At 40.8% G+C, this 19,729-nt stretch overlaps 3 protein-coding genes across 5 annotated transcripts in view; 1 reads left to right on the top strand and 2 right to left on the bottom strand.

The window, feature by feature from the left end:
- ube2o (ubiquitin-conjugating enzyme E2O) overlaps window positions 1-8,506 on the bottom strand; it is a 31,425-nt gene extending 22,919 nt beyond the window's left edge. Inside the window, exon 1 of the mRNA XM_039798700.1 lies at window positions 7,940-8,506. Coding sequence (XP_039654634.1) covers window positions 7,940-8,380 — 441 coding nt within the window. The 5' untranslated portion in view covers window positions 8,381-8,506. The remainder of the gene's footprint in view (window positions 1-7,939) is intronic.
- Window positions 8,507-10,275: 1,769 nt separating this feature from the next.
- aanat1 (arylalkylamine N-acetyltransferase 1) lies at window positions 10,276-13,746 on the top strand. Its single transcript, XM_039799044.1, has 3 exons — window positions 10,276-10,608; window positions 11,126-11,280; window positions 12,457-13,746. The coding sequence occupies exons 1-3, from the start codon at window positions 10,461-10,463 to the stop codon at window positions 12,760-12,762; spliced, it is 609 nt and encodes a 202-aa protein (XP_039654978.1). The 5' UTR covers window positions 10,276-10,460; the 3' UTR covers window positions 12,763-13,746.
- A 359-nt stretch (window positions 13,747-14,105) lies between these two features.
- Window positions 14,106-19,729, bottom strand: part of LOC120558112 (inactive rhomboid protein 2-like) — a 34,861-nt gene continuing 29,237 nt past the window's right edge. For all 3 annotated transcript variants that reach the window (XM_039799025.1, XM_039799032.1, XM_039799016.1), the window contains one exon: window positions 14,106-16,626. In XM_039799025.1, coding sequence (XP_039654959.1) covers window positions 16,195-16,626 — 432 coding nt within the window. In that variant the 3' untranslated portion in view covers window positions 14,106-16,194. The remainder of the gene's footprint in view (window positions 16,627-19,729) is intronic.

Genomic DNA, 19,729 nt, shown 5'->3' with positions numbered 1-19,729 from the left:
TCACTATGCTCCATACACATTCAAAGCAATGTGTCTAAATACCGTACTGCCACTTCATTACTCATTCACAACCTCTCAAGCTTGTGTGCACTGGTTTGCACATGTTGGAGCACCAAACTCCTGCTTTCCCATTGGTCAGGAGAACTGCTCGTCACAGCTTACTCGTTGGCTGACCTCATGCTGCGCTTCCTAAAGAAAAATGAAGCCTGAGGTCGTAACACTAGACAATTACTTTGCATTAGCAAGGATAGAGATCTTTGACATTTTCTATAAATGAGAAAAATAAGCTTGCTACATTTTCAAAATCCAAATCAATGTCAAGTCCTTGCAACCTTGGTTGATATGGCAATAAACAAATGAATCATCGATCAATCCTCACTACCTAATACATTCCCCTCGCTGCTGCCGGACAGTGCGGTCTGAATGAAGGCTATTGATTCAGACACACAGGAAGGGTGCACAGCTCTATTAAAAAAAGAGAGCAGGTACAGGGCCTTTTACCCATGGAGACCACAAGGGAATGACAACTGCAGACTAATAGCACACAGTATCTGTTATGGAGCAGTCTTTTTACAGTGTAATTTCAGAGATTAAATGAAAAAGGACCAAAAGCTGGAAGAAAATAAAAGATACAGAAAAGGGAGGAAGGCACTTAGGGCTACATGACAGAGAAATGTACATTAGAAGAAGGAAAATGAGTGTAAACAAGTAGAATATGAAATAAGAGAGGAAAATAAAAGACAAAGTCAGTCAGAGGGAGATAGAGGAGAACAAAGTGGCAATCAAAGATAAAATCGGAGAAATAGATGGAAAAAGTCGGATGGAGGAGATGACTAAGGGGAGGAGGGTGCAATGAGGGGTAGACAGGGTGTGTCAGGGAGAAAATGAAGATGAGAAAGAGAGCAAAAGCAAACAGCAGCAGATAGTGAGTTAGAAAAAAACAGGGAGGAAGTAAGAAGGGTAGAGAGAGCAGACAGTCTCCCCAGTAGGCAGGGCCAATACTGCAGAGGGAAAAGGAAGGTTGAGAAGATGAGGGAGAGAGAAAGAGGGCTGGTGGGATGGATGCAGGCTCCAGCAGCTCAGCAAGTCACTCTAGTTGGTGTGTGTGTGTGTGTGTGTGTGTGTGTGTGTGTGTGTGTGTGTGTGTGTGTGTGTGTGTGTGTGTGTGTGTGTGTGTGTGTGTGTGTGTGTTGTGTGTGTGTGTGTTGGTGTGTGTTCTATGCTTGTGTGTGTGTGGTCTATGCAGAGAAAGAGAGGATCAAATGAGATCCATTATCTCAGGGCAGGAGCTGGATGACCATCCAGTCAGCAGCACATTACGTCAACATTCTCCAACACACAGGTCTGCTGGGACACTGAGGGGGTTGAGGAGGTGGTTAACAGGATGGGAGGAAAGACTGGGGGAGGGTGAGAAAATAGAAAGCAGGTTAGGTAGAAAGAAATAAAAAGGGGGAAGGAGATGAGGGTTGAAAAGGAGGAATCTAAAAGGTGGGGAGGGGCTGTCATGTGTCCCTCATATCAGATTTACTGTAAATACAAGCTGCTGACATCACCCTCCAAGTGGTAACTAGAAGTGGTACCACAAGGAATTTATTTGCAGGCTTGGATTTGTCCAATTTGCCACAGATGAGGTATAAACCCCACTGTCAACAGCCTAAAGAAAGAACCAGTGACCAATAAATCAGCAGCACAATCCACATTTATAAAGTAAACATCCGCTGTTAAACTTACTGATTAGTAATTAGTAACTTGCAAGAGTTGGGTGTGTAGTTTAAGTGATATTAACATGGTAAGACTTGTGGGTTTTAACAGCAGGAAGACGCTATTCCATTTTTCAGAAAGGGCTTGAACACCTGTGGTGGCCCGGTGTAAGTTACTTTGGAGGCAGGAACCACAGTCCAGAAACTAAAACTAGACCTGGGTGTTGCAGTCAAAATGTATGTAAATGTCTTTCAGTCACTAATAGGTGCCTGAGCTTCTGACAAAGTTCCTGCAGTTAAAAAGCATGATTCATTTCAGTGTACTGAAATGAATACGACTGCATCCTTTAGCCGTCAAGACTTTGACCATTTCTGAGCTTGAAGGTTTCCATCGGATATGAGAAAACAATAGCAATGCAGCACTGGAGTTGCTTTTCTTGTATTTAGATTAAGCATACAAAACTTTAATGTCTGATGACAAAACCGGTTTGCTTGTTTGTGTGTTTCTGTGCCTGCCTGGCACCTGTTCAAAACCATAACTAAGGCTCTGCATGCCAAAGCACTGTTGGGTGGGCCTTGGCAGCAGCATAATGTCCCAGATTCAACCAACGTCTGCCAGCCTACAGTACCTCGAGCACCTGGAGATGGCTCCTGAGCAATCCACGCTGAAGGATGACATATCTACTATCAAACCCTTATCTGAGGGCGTAAATGTGGCAAATTTGGAGCAGTATATAGAGTTTTAAATATCTATGAGTGACTGTTTTTGACTTTCAGCCACTATAGGTCAGCTTCAAAATCCATAGCCCTATTGCCACAATAGGCACAATTAGTTTAGAAATCATTTCTAATCAAATGTGCAACCTAGAATGTTAACAAGCATACAACAGAACAATATGATTACTTGAAAAGAATGATGTGCAGATTAAATCGACAGAATAAATGGCTTAGGTGTGCTAAATTAATAAGCTTGTAAACTAAATAAATAGAAATAGCGGATGTGATCACTCCAGTCTGCTTAGCACAGAACTGCTGTAGCTACTGCACACTGCTGGCCATTTCAAACCGAACACTAACTGTGTTTACTCATTTATAAGCTCCATATGGTGAGAATATCTATGTGAAGATGAAGAGCTACAGCATATAGGCTAATGATGAACATTTTGTTGTGATTAATGGCCATTTTTTATTCCAAATTACGCAAATATTGTTCCTTTTTTTTTTTTAAATACAGTTTCCCATTTATTATCAACAGATAGCTGTTAAAATATGAAAAAAGACAATTTTTCCCAACTGCTTTACAAACAACGTGCAGTGCAGAAAATACAATTCCACCGTTACAAGCACAATCAAGTTAGGTTGAATTGTTTTAGTTCACACAAAGATTTGCCTCCAGCGTGAAAAGTGCCAAAGAGTTTGATGGCTCATGGATGACGTCAAATCTTTCCATGCTAAGGTTACAGGTCAGAAGGCGGGGGTCACACAACAATAACTCTTCTGCTACTACAGCCGTGGTTGCTGTTACAATCTGACTGGCTGAGCAGGTGGTATCAATAAAACAAAATCAAAGACTATCAGCACAATAAAAGGTAAAGAAAAAAAGCAATAAAATCCTACTCCTTGTTCACATCATAAATAATTATACTCTGAGTTTTATCATCTAATATTTTTTATACCCTCGTTAAAAAAAAAAAAAAAAAAAAGATTCATGCAACCAACTAAAATCAAATGTCCATGACTTCCTTTGTCAGTTGCAACTGAGTGATTACAGTATAAAATAAGCAACAAAAGGTTGATTGTTTTTGTTTTACAGTGGGGTGATAGATAGATAGATAGATAGATAGATAGATAGATAGATAGATAGATAGATAGATAGATAGATAGATAGATAGATAGATAGATAGATAGATAACAGTTACAAGCAGCAAGTAGAATGTTTTAAACACAAACCACAGCAATCTGATGGCAGCAGCATTCAGGAGAGTGTAGCTTTGGGACTGCACTATATAGCGCTGTCAACTCGAGGGCATTGTAACAGGATGAAATCACATTTTTGCTTCTCTGCCTAAGACTGCACGCCAGAGATGGCTGGGAATTTAAAATGGCTCAGAGAGCAGAAGGTGGGACCTTACCATTTCAAGGACAAAAAGCCTGCATATTACCATAACAGCCATCTGGTACCAAACTGTCTGCCTGTCCCATTACATCCTTTCCAGTCAAGATTTTCATTTCATTTCTCCTTCTACTTATGGGTTTGAGACCCAGGCGATGTTTAATTGGTATTCAGTATTTGCTTTCCAAGTTGCTTTGTAGACATCTTTTCCATTCACTTTACAGTTCTTTCACCCACTTCCTCACTTTTTCTCTCTATTCACCAGTCTCTTTCTGCAGTATAGACAGCAGCAGTCAGTCCTGCTGCACCCTCCCTGTCATCCTTTTTACCACACAGCCTCCTCCCGCTCCACCTGCTCCACCCCCACAGTCACAAAGGCTGCTGCGTTCCAGGGAGGAGCTTGTGGTCGGGGTGTCACAGCTCACCTCGACCTCTCTGCCCTGACACCCACCTTCTCAGAGCCTTAAAACAAGGCACAAACAGACCAGTAGAGAAGGCGTGCTGCATCACCATACCATGCATAACAGTAGTTACCACCTCACAATATTTTTGGGGGTTTCAGCAGTTGCATTTATGAATGTTTTAGTTACTAAATGATTGATAGATTCAGGGACATCTCAGACACCCGCTGCACTGCTGTTCCCTCGGTGCATCCCACTGCTAGCTACCTGCTGCTGCTGCTGCTGTGCACTTCTGTCCTTTGATGGGAATTTCAAGGTTGTGCTGCAGCAACAGGGCTCTGTGGTTTCAGGAGTACTGACTGGGGACTGTGGCAGGCCCAAAGCAGGTGGTGAAGTAAAAAGAGTTTTTCTTCATCCACATAAGTTTCAAAATGTATTTTTAAAACAGTATATTGTCAGTAAAATGAATACCGCAAATACCCCCCATAGAAAAACAAACTACATAAACATAAAAATTAACCTTAAGCATAAAAATGAACAGTCAATAAAAATATATCTAATCAGGTGCCATGGTAACCAAAGCCCTGCGATGTACAGAAAATCCTTTACTACACAGGTGGCATCTTACCTCTTATTACCTACACAGACGAATATAGCACAAACACATCAGGCCACATTGTCAAGATGCAAACATCAACACCTTTAGCCGTTAAATGTCACGTTAGCCTACAAAATCTCAGCACTCATTTGATGTTTTAGCTACGGTTAACTTTTAGGCATTTCTCGGCAAGAAATGCCGAATCAAATAGATTACGGGTTAATTCATGTCTTTACTCTCTTCTATGTAGTACATGGTGTAAATTGGGATCAGTGTCGACAACACTAACACGCCTTTCAGTAACCTGCACCTACTGCAAGTATAGTTTTAAGGTCAGTGAGGAAAACAATCATCTTAATCCACACTCAAAGTACTGAACTGCTGATAAAGCACAGACAGTGTCCTTGTACTTAAAGGATTATGTATCTATTACTGTACCTTCCAATAAAACACAAAAGAGGTTCAGATGCACTGAGCATCTGGCCTTGTCTGCTTTTCCAGCAGAAGGTTAAGGTGAATGGTCAGTAAATCACTGAAGGTGACAGTTATACCGTGACCAAAAAATAAAATGGGTAAACGAGAATACATTATGCAATATCAGACAATAATACAATGGCCTTGCAGGCAATGAAAATAAGTCAGCCATGTTCCTGAGTGACTCGCAGTAAAACTGCAAGCAGTGCAGCAGCTGACAACAACTGAGGTGTCCCTGTTCATACCTTCACTGAGATACACATATAGGGCCCCTTCACACAGTCAGTGGATAGTCATTAAGATTTCTTAGTGTGCAAAAAATGTGATGTGTTTGACTGAAGTAGTGAGCTGCAGACATTCCATTTCAAGGCTTCTTGCGGAACTTCAGCCTATCACACTTTAGCTAGTCTGAGAGTCACTGAGTCCCTTAGAAAGTGATGATACAGTGCGTTTACATGCAGTTTAAAAACCTGATTATATTCGGGTTAAGGCAATACCCATATTTCTCAAATGTCATGTAAACACCTTACCCAGGTTAAAAATCAGAGTTCTCATAGCCCAGTTAACAGACCTAGATGGCAGCTGCTACACTAGCTTTAATCAAAAGTACTTTATTTGTGCGAATTTGATCACGGAAGTAGTTTTGCAGTTACTACAAACCAATTCACCGACAGTACAGTCCAGCGTTGTGTGCGGGTTTGTGCGACAGCACAAAACTTACCAGGAATAAACAAGAATAGTACAGAATGAAATCCATACATGTGCACGCAAGCACACACTAGTAATGACACAGCATAACAGTCCACGAGGTTAACATCAGTGCTATTGTTTAACGGAGCCTTTGTTGTGACAGAGGTTGAATGACACTCAGACCAGAACTTTACTCATTTAGCACAAAAGACAAAGCAAGGCAACAGTGGGCCCTATATTAGACTTCTTCTGGTTCCATTCCGTCTCTTAAACAAGCTTGTATGAACTTTTTTCAGACCAGTCCCATTGACCCTTTTTCACAAAGCCCAGGAGAAATCTAGAGATGCCCTGAAAAATATAGATGACAGCAGATTTCCCATTTATTTATCAATTACATTCTGCAATTACAATGCAGAATGAAAAACACAGACAGAACTCTGTGTGGTGTAAAACATCCATGGACAATAGATGTACACCCAACTGTGTCTCTAAGTGGAACAAGGCTGGACGATTGAGTCTTTTACCAGCAATTACCCTGAAATCTTGACACTGCCTTTTATAGTCCTAATTGTTGATGCTGTTGTTGTTGTTGTGTGTTCAATGATTAATTAAATCAAAGTTGCCAAGACTAGCAACACAACAGGTTTGTACTAACTTAATGTCTCTCCATAGTAGAGTTAAACGTTGAATGGGTATTTAAACATTGGGTATTTAAATTATGGGTATTTAAAAAAATATATATGACTGGTTCCAGCTTTTCAAATGTATTTGCTGGTTTTCTTAGTCTGCCCAGTAAAATGAATAGGTTTGGATTTTAGATTGCTGATTGAAGGTGTCACCATTGGCTTTGGTAGGTTTTTGACATTTTTAAAAAGGACAAACTATTTCTCGAAAAAATAAGAGGCAGATTAATTAATGATTACAATAATAATTAGTTGCAGCCATAGAAAATATAAACAATGGCACAAAACTGGAACAGAGTGAAGAAATGATGTGGATTAGGACTGAAACTAATGATTCAAATACAATCTTCTTCTAATTTCTTGTTTTGTATGACCAACAGCCCAAAACCCAAACATATTTAATTAACAGTGCTATACAACAGAAATGAACTAATTATCACAATTGATAAGCTGGAGCCTGCAAATGTTTGTCAGTTTTACTTGAAAAAAAAAAATGACAATAAACATTATCATTATCAAAATAGTTGCCAATTAGGTTTTTGCTGATTTACCAATCAATTAAGTAACCACCTGTTTCAGCTTAAGACTGATTTCAACTATACAACTTGTAAAAAACTGACAATATAGCACAACTTCACACTGAATCTGATGAGAGCTTTCTTCTCCTTATGTGTGTTAGCTGTCGGTCACTAAAGATGACGGGTCAGAACGCTTTAAATTGCTATGCATGTGTACTTGAGATGAGGAACTGAGACATCATAATAATAATAATAATAATAATAATAATAATAATAACGGTTGTTCTATCAAGTGCAGTGTTTGCAATGACTGGTCGTAGGCCAAGTCACACCCAGCTGAGGAACTGCACGGACTCATGGATAAGCTAATCAATAGGTGTCCGGTTCCTCGCAGGGTCCTGCACCTGCCAAAACCTGTAGTTACACTGACAGACAGAAAGCTGCTACCTGGCCTGTCAGTCGTGTGTATTTGATGTATGAGCGGCTGGATACAGTCAGGTGGAACAACCCTGTTTAGCCTTCCAGAACCAGCTGAGGGACATGGGGCTACGAGCTAAAGTGATAGCTAGCATGTGTGCTTACAATGCTAGCAAGTTAGCGAGCTAGGTTATGCGTTTTAGTCAGATGGATTAAGTGAACCTGATCCCTGACAGGCCAGCAAGTCGACTCATCTCTTTCAAAAACAGTACAGCCCTCATGTCAGGCTAAGGGAATAACCGAGTCTCAGTGTAAACAGCTGACACATTAACTGGCATGTGGTACCTTTGTCTCCCTGATGTCCTGCTTCCCTCCTTCAGGGTACCACTGGACGCGTACAAATCCCCTACAGAGAGGCCGACTCGGGGTCTCCACGCCGCTCTCAGTGTCCGAACCACACGGGACTCGTCCTCCTCCTCCTCCTCCTCCTCCACCTCCTCCTCCACCTCCACCTCCGCCGCCATCGTCGAGGTCCGAGTCTGAGTTAAAATCCTCTTCGCCGTGGATCATCCGTACGAGGCCAAACCGGACTGAGCCGCGATACCGCCCGGAGACCAGGTCGTGGGAGAAGAGCAGCCGCTGGGAGCCGTCCGCCGTGGGAGACAGAGCCATGGATAGAGGCTCCGAGCCAGGGCTGGCTGCGGGAGAGAGGCCTGGGGTCAGGGATGCTGCCGCTTCTGCTGCGTTCGTTGTGGCCGCTGCATCCGACGCTAGTGGCTCCGCCATCGCTGCTGTTGTCCAGGGAGTGATGCTAGAGCGCGAGGATGATGGTGGAATGAAAAAAAATTTAACCTGGAAGCAGCGATGTGCACGTGTTTACGTCGCTACGAAGAGCTGCGTAGCTGTAGCGCAGTGTGTGCGCGTCATCACGCAGTACCCTCTCGCACCACTGAGAGGCAGTGTGAGTCACGAAATAATTGATGGTGCCGGACAAGGTCTTCTCTGCCTTAAAATCTTAAGTGAATTATTGAACACACAATTAGCTACAATCATTTACACATAAGTATCAGACAAGTATATGTATACTATTTTAAAGGAATACATATTATTATGGAGACTACACATCAAGTCACATCTTCATTCTCTGATTTATAGGCTAAAGATACCCTTTGTAATTATGTCTCTACACACTGACTGCCACACTCATAAATAAGACACTCATAAGACATATATATATATTTATTATTATTATTATTATTATTATTATTTATTTATTTATTTTGAAATTGTGTCTTTAATTTAGGCTTGTCTGTTTATTTTGAATAAAGACCTACAATAGACCCCAACACTAACAAAGCATAATGTATATGAGCACTCATAATTCTTGAGGGAAACTTGTTGAGTTCTGACAAAAAACTTTCTCATGAGAAACATTCTCATATCTACAACAATATATAAAAGAGAGAGGTTCTGTCAGAGGTTTCTGCCTGTTAAAGGGAAGTTGTTCCTCTCCGCTGTTGCACAAAATGCATGCTCTTGGGGGAATTGTTGGGTTTCTGTAAATTATAGTGTGGTCTAGTCTCATCTGTAAAGTGCTAAGATAACTTCTGAACTATATACAAATATATATACAAATAACCAGTGCCTAAATTAGATCAAAAAAAGGTGCCAGTACCTTAATTCAGCAGTTGCATGAAATGATCATTGCATGTCTTGGATACATTTATACTTATGTTGTGGAAATATGTGACTTCAAATGTATTTTTGTATGCATTTCAATACATTCAGGGCTTGACAATAACTTTTTGCTCACCAACCATGTGGCTAGTGGTTTTCCATATACCATTTACTTCAAGAACTAGATTTACAACCTTTTTAAAGATTATTTTGGGGATTTTCCGCCTTTATTTGATAGGACAGCTAGATGAGAAAGAGAGGGGAAGACTAGACCTCTGCGTCGAGGCATAAACCTCTCAGTATATGTGCACCTGCTCTACCCAATGATCCAACCCGGCCACAATTTAAACCTTTTTAAATATAAATGACCACCCAAGTCTAGACTTCATAAAATGTAACTATAACATTACAGTCATGAAATATTCAGCTGTGATACGGTTGTGTGTAAAGCTCTTTTTGTATGAAAACGTATTTTCTTATTGCAGATGTGTGACAAAGCTCCACCCCTTACCTGAGACAAACAGTTTGTTCTTCTTCCTCACTAAAGAGAGACAACAGACAATCAGAATCACCCTCAGACCAAATGAACAACTTCCTCTGAGTGAGTTCAGCTACAGAAAGGAAAAGTGGAAAACTATACATCACTGCTGCCTCAGCCTGCTGAAACTCCACACACTGAATGTGTTTGACTAAAATCAGTGAAGTTAGTAGAGGAGGGGGTGGGGAGCTCTTACCTCTCCAAAATCTACCTGCCACTTTATAATACAGGTGAGTGACTTTATTCACTGTAATAGCTGAGGATACTCTTGATAATAGCTTGGTAACATGAGACCTCCACATGATCAGTAAAATCCAAATCAGCTGCGGGTCTGATGGTGGTATGGCGAGGATAATTCTCAACACACGGATATCCCTCCTGACCCTGAGTTAAATATGTTTTTTGTTAAACTTTCTCACGTGGAATTGGAGGGTTTGGTTATCCAGCTCGCTTCAGGATTATAACCACCCGTGCGCACCGAGGGTATAAATACTGAAGGTGCGCCACTCTCTGCTCAGTCTTCACGCGCAGTCCTGTTACGCACGGATCCGGCTTTTAGAAGAGGAGATACTCGCGTTAAAGCAGAGAGCAGTAGGAAAGTCAGACAGTTTCTTTCGCTTTACTTTAAAACCTTGTGCATAAAAAAAGACCATGTCAGTATTGAGCGCAGTGCCGTTCATGAGGCCGCTCCATATGCGCTCTCCAGCGTCGCAGGGCCGCCGCCACACGCTGCCGGCCAGCGAGTTTCGCTCCCTCAGCCCGGAGGATGCCATCAGTGTGTTCGAGATTGAGAGAGAAGGTAAGCAGACTCGTTATACTTTACACACAGTTATTCCATGCGCAGTTACGCACACTGGAACGTTTTATTTCCTTTAAATGGAAAACAGGAACATTCATTCGGTCTCATCCAACAGCAGCATCAGTTCATGTTTTCACTCAAGTGTAAAAAAAAAGAACCTCCACTCACTGATATTAACTCTACAGCAAAAATTACAGCAAAAAAAATCTAAATTATTAACACATTACATTTACAGGAAATAATACATGCATCTTCTTTCCAATTATCATATTTTACATTTAGCCTACTGGCCCACTACAAAATTAAGTTACCACGGTGATTTAACGCTTTTCTAGATGCATATGTGATATGAGGTGTTATCAGGTGTCTTTAACCTGCATAACATCCCTGGCTGTGATCCAGTATATCCTACACCACATTTCCATATACTGTAGTCAGTAGGGAACATTATTCTTACTTCTCTGTCACCTAGGGTTCTTAATGTATAATTTTATCCCCCTCCTCCTCCGCCTCCCAGCCTTCATCTCAGTGTCCGGTGAGTGTCCTCTCCACCTGGACGAGGTGCGTCACTTCCTGACCTTATGCCCTGAGCTGTCTCTTGGCTGGTTCGAGGAGGGACGTCTGGTGGCTTTCATCATCGGCTCACTGTGGGACCAGGAGAGGCTTACCACGGTAAGACAGAGCGGAGGACACATGGACAGTGATTTATCTCAGGCTGACTGGCAAGGAAAATCCAAGACGAGGTTCAAAACAGATTAACAGAAGAACTTTTGAAAGATTTAAGAGCAAATTTATGGTATAATGTCTTTTGAAATTCATTGGGTGAGTATAAATGTTCCACAGATCCACCTAAATCTCACAGGAACTATTCAGATGTGTGAGAGTGCTAAGCAATGTGCAGTGAAATTCAGGGTGGCATACTCTTGAGGCTGTATGTGCAATAAAGAATAAGAATAATAATAAGAAGAAGAAGTAAAAAGTGTCAAAGTAAGAATTAAAAAACAATATTAAGATAAAACATTAGAAATACATGTAATTAAGCATTAAAATGCGTTGGAATTTTTCAGTATATACAAATCTAAACATCACAGTTGTAAGTACAACATTTTGTACAGACTCAAGAACAAATATGCAAATGTGCAGGGAAGTGCCTATACAGTCTGTAGGCAGTGCAAAGGAAGGCTTAACAAGGCAGATGATAAACAGAGGTCAGATGTTGCAGTATATCAAATAAAAAATTCAACACGTTTTGAAAGGTAAAAACAGGTTTCTGTTGCATCTTTGAAGCTCCAAAGATCTGTGGGTCAACTTTATTTGCCTTATTTTCCCAAATGTGATTCTGGTGGCGAGCACAAACACTCGACTGCCTTTTGCAGTGGCCGCTGGAGCTACAAGCGGTTATTACAGGATAACAGGAAATGCTAAAACATAGTGAGAAGAATCATAAAGTCAGCACACTTCCTCAGTAATGTCAGTAACATAATCAGCAAAAGTTAGTTAACATTAGCCACCATAAGCTACTGGTCATACCAGATCAAGTGATGCTGTAGCATTAAAACGGAGTGTTGAATTGAGCTGAAAGGTGCATTTTAATGCTTAAGAATTCAGTTTTTCTCTTGTAAGAAGAATGTATTATTTCTTATTTCAAAAGCTACACTGTATGGCTTTAAGGCCGTCTCCCAAACAGCAGAGAAAGCTGGACTCACTCAACATGGACTTTTTAATTTGTTTGTCTCTTTGGTATCAAGTATTTATAGGTAAAACTTGCCACCCGAAGCCCAACAGCTTTCTCAACGATTCAGCATTTACCCCGTTCTTACATATCTCCCTTCCCTCTCTGTTTCCCAGGATGCCCTTACTCTCCATAAGCCTCATGGGAGCACCGTCCACATCCACGTCCTAGCTGTCCACCGGACCTTCCGCCAACAGGGCAAAGGCTCCATCCTGATGTGGCGCTACCTGCAGTACCTCCGCTGTCTGCCCTACGTCCGCCGCGCCGTGCTCATGTGTGAAGACTTCCTGGTACCCTTCTACCGGAAGTCAGGTTTCAAGGTGCGGGGCCCCAGTGAGATCACGGTGGGCCCCCTCGCCTTCATCGAGATGTTGTACCCAGTCAGGGGCCACGCCTTCATGCGTCGTAACAGTGGTTGTTGAGGACAGAGGGGTTTAATGAGGATTTCCCCTGGCTATCAGTAGTGGTGGGACTCCCCTCTTGGAAAAAGAATTCGGGGACGTCTGAGCAGCTATGTCGTACGCGAGTGAGACTGGTTCAGCAGGCGGCGAGGTGTGTGTTCTGACTGTGAGACAGAAAGACAGACGAGAACAAAGAGCTGCCATCCAGCTGCCAACAACAGCTGTTTGTAAAAGTGGTTGAAAACTACAAATATATTGATCTGTAGTTTAATGAGAGATCCTAAAGAATGTAAGCAGTTATTCCAATTTTACTTTTGTATAAAACCATTTTATTTTGTATAAAACATTTTTATTTTGAAAAATGAACTATTGTATTCAATAGAACCCAGCTGCCTTGTTTCTTTCTTTGCCCTCTTTTTTATATTTATTATTTAACCAATCTAACATCGTTTCTGGCTATGAAGCCAAAAAGGACATTTCTTCAGTCAATAAAAGTAGTATCTGCCCATTATTAATGCATTCATCCTGTATAGTTTTGTATAAACAGCCTGCCTTTCACAGCAGCATTAGAAGATTACGATTTTTGTTTCACTTTGTAACTAATGATGATGAGGGTACGACTATAAATAATATGCCAAAGTAATCGCTAATCCTAAAATAAATATGGAATGAAAATACAAAGGGATATCAGCAATCAATCCTATAATAAGTCATTAACTTGAACATGCTTATCTGTTTTATATTAAGATTTGAGTGGCCCTGTCTGTCTCCATCAGGGACTGTTGTATGTACTTTACACATGAAATCATCAATAAGTATATTTAGTATATAAATATTTTCCTAAATATATGTGCTTTCAAAAATTATCCTTGATAGTATCCTCTAACCTTTCCCCTTGTAGACAATCACCACCTCTGCCTACCAAAGCCATGAATCAAGATAATCTTTTGTTTTGTTTTTTACAATGTTTTGTTTTTCAAATAATAAAGGTTATATTTTCTAGCATGTCTGCTTTGAGGTCTTTTTATTTTGAAAGTTGTCGAGAGAACAATTTTAGCGCAAGGTCCATTTAGTAGCTTTTTGATATTGCATGATTTGAATTGGTCCGTTACAGGAATTTGTGCATGTTAAATGTACATTAATTTAGATCCACGAAAATATAATTTGCAGTTATTCTCTCTTTAATGTAAAAAATCTTTTTTAGATAGTTCTCTTTTAGGGACAAAGCTCTCACTGGTGTAGCGCCAAATGTACAGAAAATAGAGTGAAATTATAGATTATAGTTGTGATGCCAAATAAAAACTCAGTGTTCAGTGGCTCTTGGTATTAACAGGAAATTAAACTTCTCTCTGACACACATAACCTTCAATATTACTAGAGTGGCATTTATTTTGACATGACTGCATTAACACACAGAATTTCACATATAAAACTGAAGCAAAACAGAACAGTACCTTGTCCATGTACTAAAATTCATTTTAAACATTCCCTTTGTATACCAATAAATAGAAAAGGGTGAAATTATTTGGTCCCGATGCAAACACAGCAGTGGAACTGCTGCATGCAGTCATGACTGAAGATGTGGGTTGTTGCGGTTTAGATCAAACACTCACATGTTGAAAGGCACAGTAAAGAGGTTTCCTAAAAAGAGGTGGATGTCTTACTATACAGTATGAAGGCAGATTCCTGTTTTAAACAGATGGCCTTTACAATCTCAATACAGTGGTGTTGCAACTGATTCAAACATTTGAATTGTCCAACATACAACCTATTCTGTATTTAACAACTCCACAAGATGATCAGTGGGTCAGCCCCACATACAAACTCACATAAGCTCATAACTCACTTAACTCATATAATCCTCCAAACAACAGTCATGACGGTGGCGTTCCTAACAGCTGAGTTCAACACATGTCAGAATCACACACAACAACAAACTCCATCTAAGACAAAAGCCAGGAACTCATGGGAGAAATCTTTCACTTCAGGTGTTACGACTTCTTAAAAACACTAATCACATTGTCAGGGACCCACCACAACAGCAACAATCTACTGTGGACCACAACCCAAGCAATTGGCTGCTAGCGTCCAGACAATTAGAAATGTGTGGGAGAAGAGTATATGTAGGGGACAAGACTTTGTCCAAGTTTAGTCTGAATGTGCCGGTTTGAGGAAAATCCTATGTCTGGCTCAGGTGAAACATAAATGACATCTTGTGATTCTATGATAGTTTGCTTTTACGGAGTCAAAAAATACAGTACAAAACTTACTTTGATCTAACAAAACGGCTGTATAGATAATAAATAATATTTATTCCAGGTTCCATTATTTTTTAGAGTAAATCAACAAAATGGTTTTGGCACCGCTGTGTTAGCGGACAAATATGAGACATAATTAGAGCTTGACTGAGAATTGAGAGTTTTTGTGGCAGCGACGTACAGAAAACTAAGTGATTGTGAAGAACAACATGCATACATAAGCAGCATGTGTAGTTGCTTTGGTAGGTTTCGAGTCAGAAAGGTGTTAATCAGTATTCAGTAAGTTGATTATGAGCAGTTTACTTAAGTTAAATGAGGCATCTTTGTAAAATGGCATAGTCTGTGTAAGGCAACTAGTGGTTCTTGATAGAAATCTTACCTTAGTTGACCACTGATATTTCATTTTAACTATTCCAACTGCACAGTTAATACTTGGAACACATTGTTACCTTTTGTACAACATTCCCTTTGCTCCAAATAATAGCGACATGGCATGTGCATACATACAAAAGAGCAAAGATAAAAAAAAAAAAGATTTTAACTCAGAAAGCATTTCACGACTGTTAAAACATATTGAAGCAGCAGAACTAAATGACAGCGTTTGTAGTGCTTAACCCCTTGAAAACATGAATTAGTGGCAGGAGGCATCAGATGTATCTTAGTTCAATGGGCCACAAGATACCCAATGACCCACCATGGCATCAGTCTTCCTTTTCATTTTAGCTGTTTGTCATCCATAGAGTTAAAGGGAAACAAGATCGTAGGCCAGAGGTGATTCATTTGGCTTCTTTAGATTGATGTGACTTTGAACTGAAGGAACCAGACAGTCTCTCGCTCTGCAGATGCTTCTTTTAGGTCCACCCAGCTCTATGCAGATTTGACGTCCTGAGTATCTTTTCCTGTCCTCCGATTCCAAGGAGCCCATTAGCAAATTAACATGCTAAGTAGTGCCAGACTTGACTGAGGATTAAAAAGGTTGAGTAAAGTTTTATGGAAGTGAACAAGTCAGCAGGCTGAGAAGAGACTGATTCAGTTCTATGCAAATGGACTTTGATCAGGTTCTTTGATGAGCGAATAATAAAAAATACGATGCCACATTCTTAAAGCCACCGAGTTGACTTGGAAACAGCTGACCCGATCATTGGCAAGAATATAGTAAATCAGTAGCCGAGTCACATCATCAGTAGCCTAGAGACTAGTGCACCACATTGTCAATGTTATGGTCTATGTCGTACTTTTCACAGAACTTGCTCGTAAAAGGTAGGCAGGTGAGATGCTCCAGCCAGTGCCAGTTAATCGGGTAAATATAAAACCAAACGATGAGGGAAGAGAACAGCCCGATGTAGGCCAACATAGAGACAGCAATGAGGATACGTTTCCGGTACTTGTCAAAGGTCCCAAAGGTGACGTAGGGCAGGAAGGCGAAGGACAGCAGCAAGCCGCTGAGGAAGCCAAAGATGTGGGCGATGTTGTCAATCCACGGCAGGAGGCCGCACAGGAAGAGGAAGAGTACGATGCCCAACAGCTTGACAAAGGCTTTCCATGGCTTCTCCAGAATCTGCCAACCTTGAAACAGCTCAACAAAAAGGCAAGCGAGGAGTCCAAACTGAGACCCTGCTGGACCCACCTGGAGGGAGAGAACAAGAGAAGAAGACAAGTTACAGACTATCCCATAATTAAATTTAAAACCAATTTAACAAAGGAAGGATTTTAGTCCAGACAAAAAGACGACAGTTATTCCATATTGCCACGTACACAGAAAACACCCCCCACAACGTGTATACTAAAAGACTCACACGTAGAGGTCGACCGATTCATCGGTTTGATTGGTGGAACTATCGTTATCGGCAAAAATCCATACCGATAGTTTTTTCTGGTTGCGTCCGTTGCTGGAGCGGCTGAGAAGCGCGTGCTGTCATTCATTACTCAGTACGCAAGAGCTGAAAAGGGTCTGCTGGCATCATGCCTCTAGAGGCGAAATAAAAACTATCACTGATGCCTCGTGTTTATTTTCGACACGTGTTACTGCGCGCTGCACGGACAGCACATGCTGTGCGGAGAAGGCTGAAATCAGATGCGAGTTTAAAGCATCAACAGCAAAAAGGTATGTCTACAGTACATTTTGTCATATCATTATAAAGTTATTAATTTGTTGAATATATGCTGCATTAGTAGAGAAAGAACAGCACAGTATGTTTGTTTGCTTTCGAGGCTGAGATGACACTAAACATTAGTAGTAGGCTAACTTACCTCAAGCGGTTAAAACACTGACAAAAATAAACGCAAGTCCGACCCAAATGGAACGTCCACGATCCCAAACGGCACCTCCGATTCATATTTAGATAATTTAATAACAGTTAAACGTAGAGACTAACTGTTTGGTTCAGCTAAAAGCTAACGAATTTGCCGTCACGGGGGTGTCTTTGGTGTCTTTCTAGCCTTTACAGGTGATTTTCTATCCAGCCTGGAACTTGTGCCTTTTTTCGGGGTTGTTGAGCATTAAATCCAAACTGTTACATCCAAGATTTATCCACTTGATGTCCATAATTCATCACGTTTTCGGTCATTTCTGCCGCTAACTCCGTGCTACCGACAAGGGAATCTCCAATGATGCCTTTGTTTATGTTTTCAACCAATGGGAAGGCAGGTCTGTCATACATTACGCCAGAGAGTATATAGTGGGAAAGATAGATCCCTCCAGGTCAGAGATCGTCTGTTACCGTTCTACAGAGAAGAATGGCATCACTGTTTTGAGATTTAGCATACATTTGGGCCTTTTTTGAAGAAATGTAAATAGTCGATTAATCGGTTATCGGCAAATACGGCCCAACCTAGCTATCGGCATCGGTTAAATCCACTATCGGTCGACCTCTACTCACACACACACACACACACACACACACACACACACACACACACAACACACACACACACACACACACACACACACACACACACACACACACACACACACACTATTTAAACTGTTATTTATATTTCTGTTGTGTTACGAGTCCTGGGTCAGGCAGTAAAGGTGAGAAGATTAGAATGACGTCAGGGCTAATTGGAGGCTTGGCCTGGTCAGAGGCAGGTGGCTAATCTGTGAAGACATTAAACTTCCACAAACAGAAAAGGAGCATGGCACAGCACTCCACCCACACACCACAGACACGCAGGCTGACATGTTCCTTACACTCATCTAACACACTTAAAAGCGGGTCCACATTTGGGAATTTGTGTGGACTCACTATCATTTTTTCAAGTGATGCATCAGGTGGCACGACTAACTTACAAAAGATAAAAAAAAAAAAAAGAAGGTTAACCTCCAGTTTTAGCGACTGATTCATTAATTAATTAAACTTAAGTATTGATTCCGGACACTGAGGGGAGCAAACGTCACGTAAAACCAGGTCTACTTCAGCTTACATGAGTATAACCCCGTGTATTCCAAGACAGACTGACTGTCGTCCTCATCCTAATTCCTCTTGGCAAGTGACACATATAATCTTCACTTCCACTTCCAGGTGACCATTTATTCATTTATTAAAAGTACAGGTTTAGAGATCTGATCAACAAATAATCAACTTAACCACCATTGCCACAAGACTGTGTGTATATATTTTAATATGTGCATTTTTCAATTGTATCCTTTTTAAACCTTATGTGCACACTGGTCTGGACTCATTAATGCATTCTGCCATCAAAATGTCAAGTGTAACAACAACCAATCTTATTGAAGGCAGATGAAAAACTACTCCTCATTTACAACCCATAACGTTCTATATATAGTGTAGCAGCAAAGACGCCGAAGCACCTAAAACATCATGTTGTAAAGCAGTCTGGTAATGAGATAATGAAAACATTATTTACTTAAGAGAGTTGGACATGACTATCAGTTGAACAGATGCAAAATGTAAATCAACAGCCGAGAGCATTGTTTTACTTAGATTGCTATAGTAATAGCAATATATGACATTCGCTTTCACTATTCCTTAGATCTGCTTTACTCCTGAGAATTATCATTATTCCGATCACAGTTGCCACAAGGTCTACTTAACTCAACAGTTAAAGGATAATCCACTTAAACTGCCTCCTTAAGCGCCTTGACCGCCCTGTGTTTTGCCTTGCATGTGCTTTTCTCTGGTTATTCCTAGTGTGTGAAGACCTGTGAGCTGGTCAGTGCTAAGCAGAGCTGCATGGTGGGATTTCTGGCTCTCACGTCAAAGTACGTCACACTGAGAGCCACCTCACGTCACACCACGCAAATATCAGATGAGAGCCATTGGTGTGGTCTTATGAAGAAGACAACAGATGTGTCAGTGACAATGGGACATAAATACAAAGGCCAAGAAGCAAAATAAAGTCGGTCATTGTTAACGAATTAAGTGCTCGCTTTACTTATCCACTACAATTGCCCATTATATGAATTGTTTTATAGGTGTGCCAGGAGAAACCTTGTGTGTTCATAAAGGTGTACAGACCAGAAGCATCACCAGACAAGTCTAGTCTTTGCAACAAAATGTTTTTGTTTAAAAGAAAGAAATGTGATCCCATTCACTAAGTACCTCGGCAGTGACCTTAGTTGACCCACAAAATGGCATTAGTCTAATCTCTTTACAGACACACTGGTAAAAAGAAGGTAATCAAGAGTTCTTTTCACAAGCTGACTGATTAGCACAGATCAAAATTTTGTTTTTTTTTGCAAAGATTATTATACTTTGATTTCGAAA

The sequence above is a fragment of the Perca fluviatilis genome, chromosome 1 (assembly GCF_010015445.1).
Source record: "Perca fluviatilis chromosome 1, GENO_Pfluv_1.0, whole genome shotgun sequence".
Lineage (NCBI taxonomy): Eukaryota > Metazoa > Chordata > Actinopteri > Perciformes > Percidae > Perca > Perca fluviatilis.
Note: the sequence above shows the minus strand (reverse complement) of the source record. Positions and strands in the feature narration are given on the sequence as shown.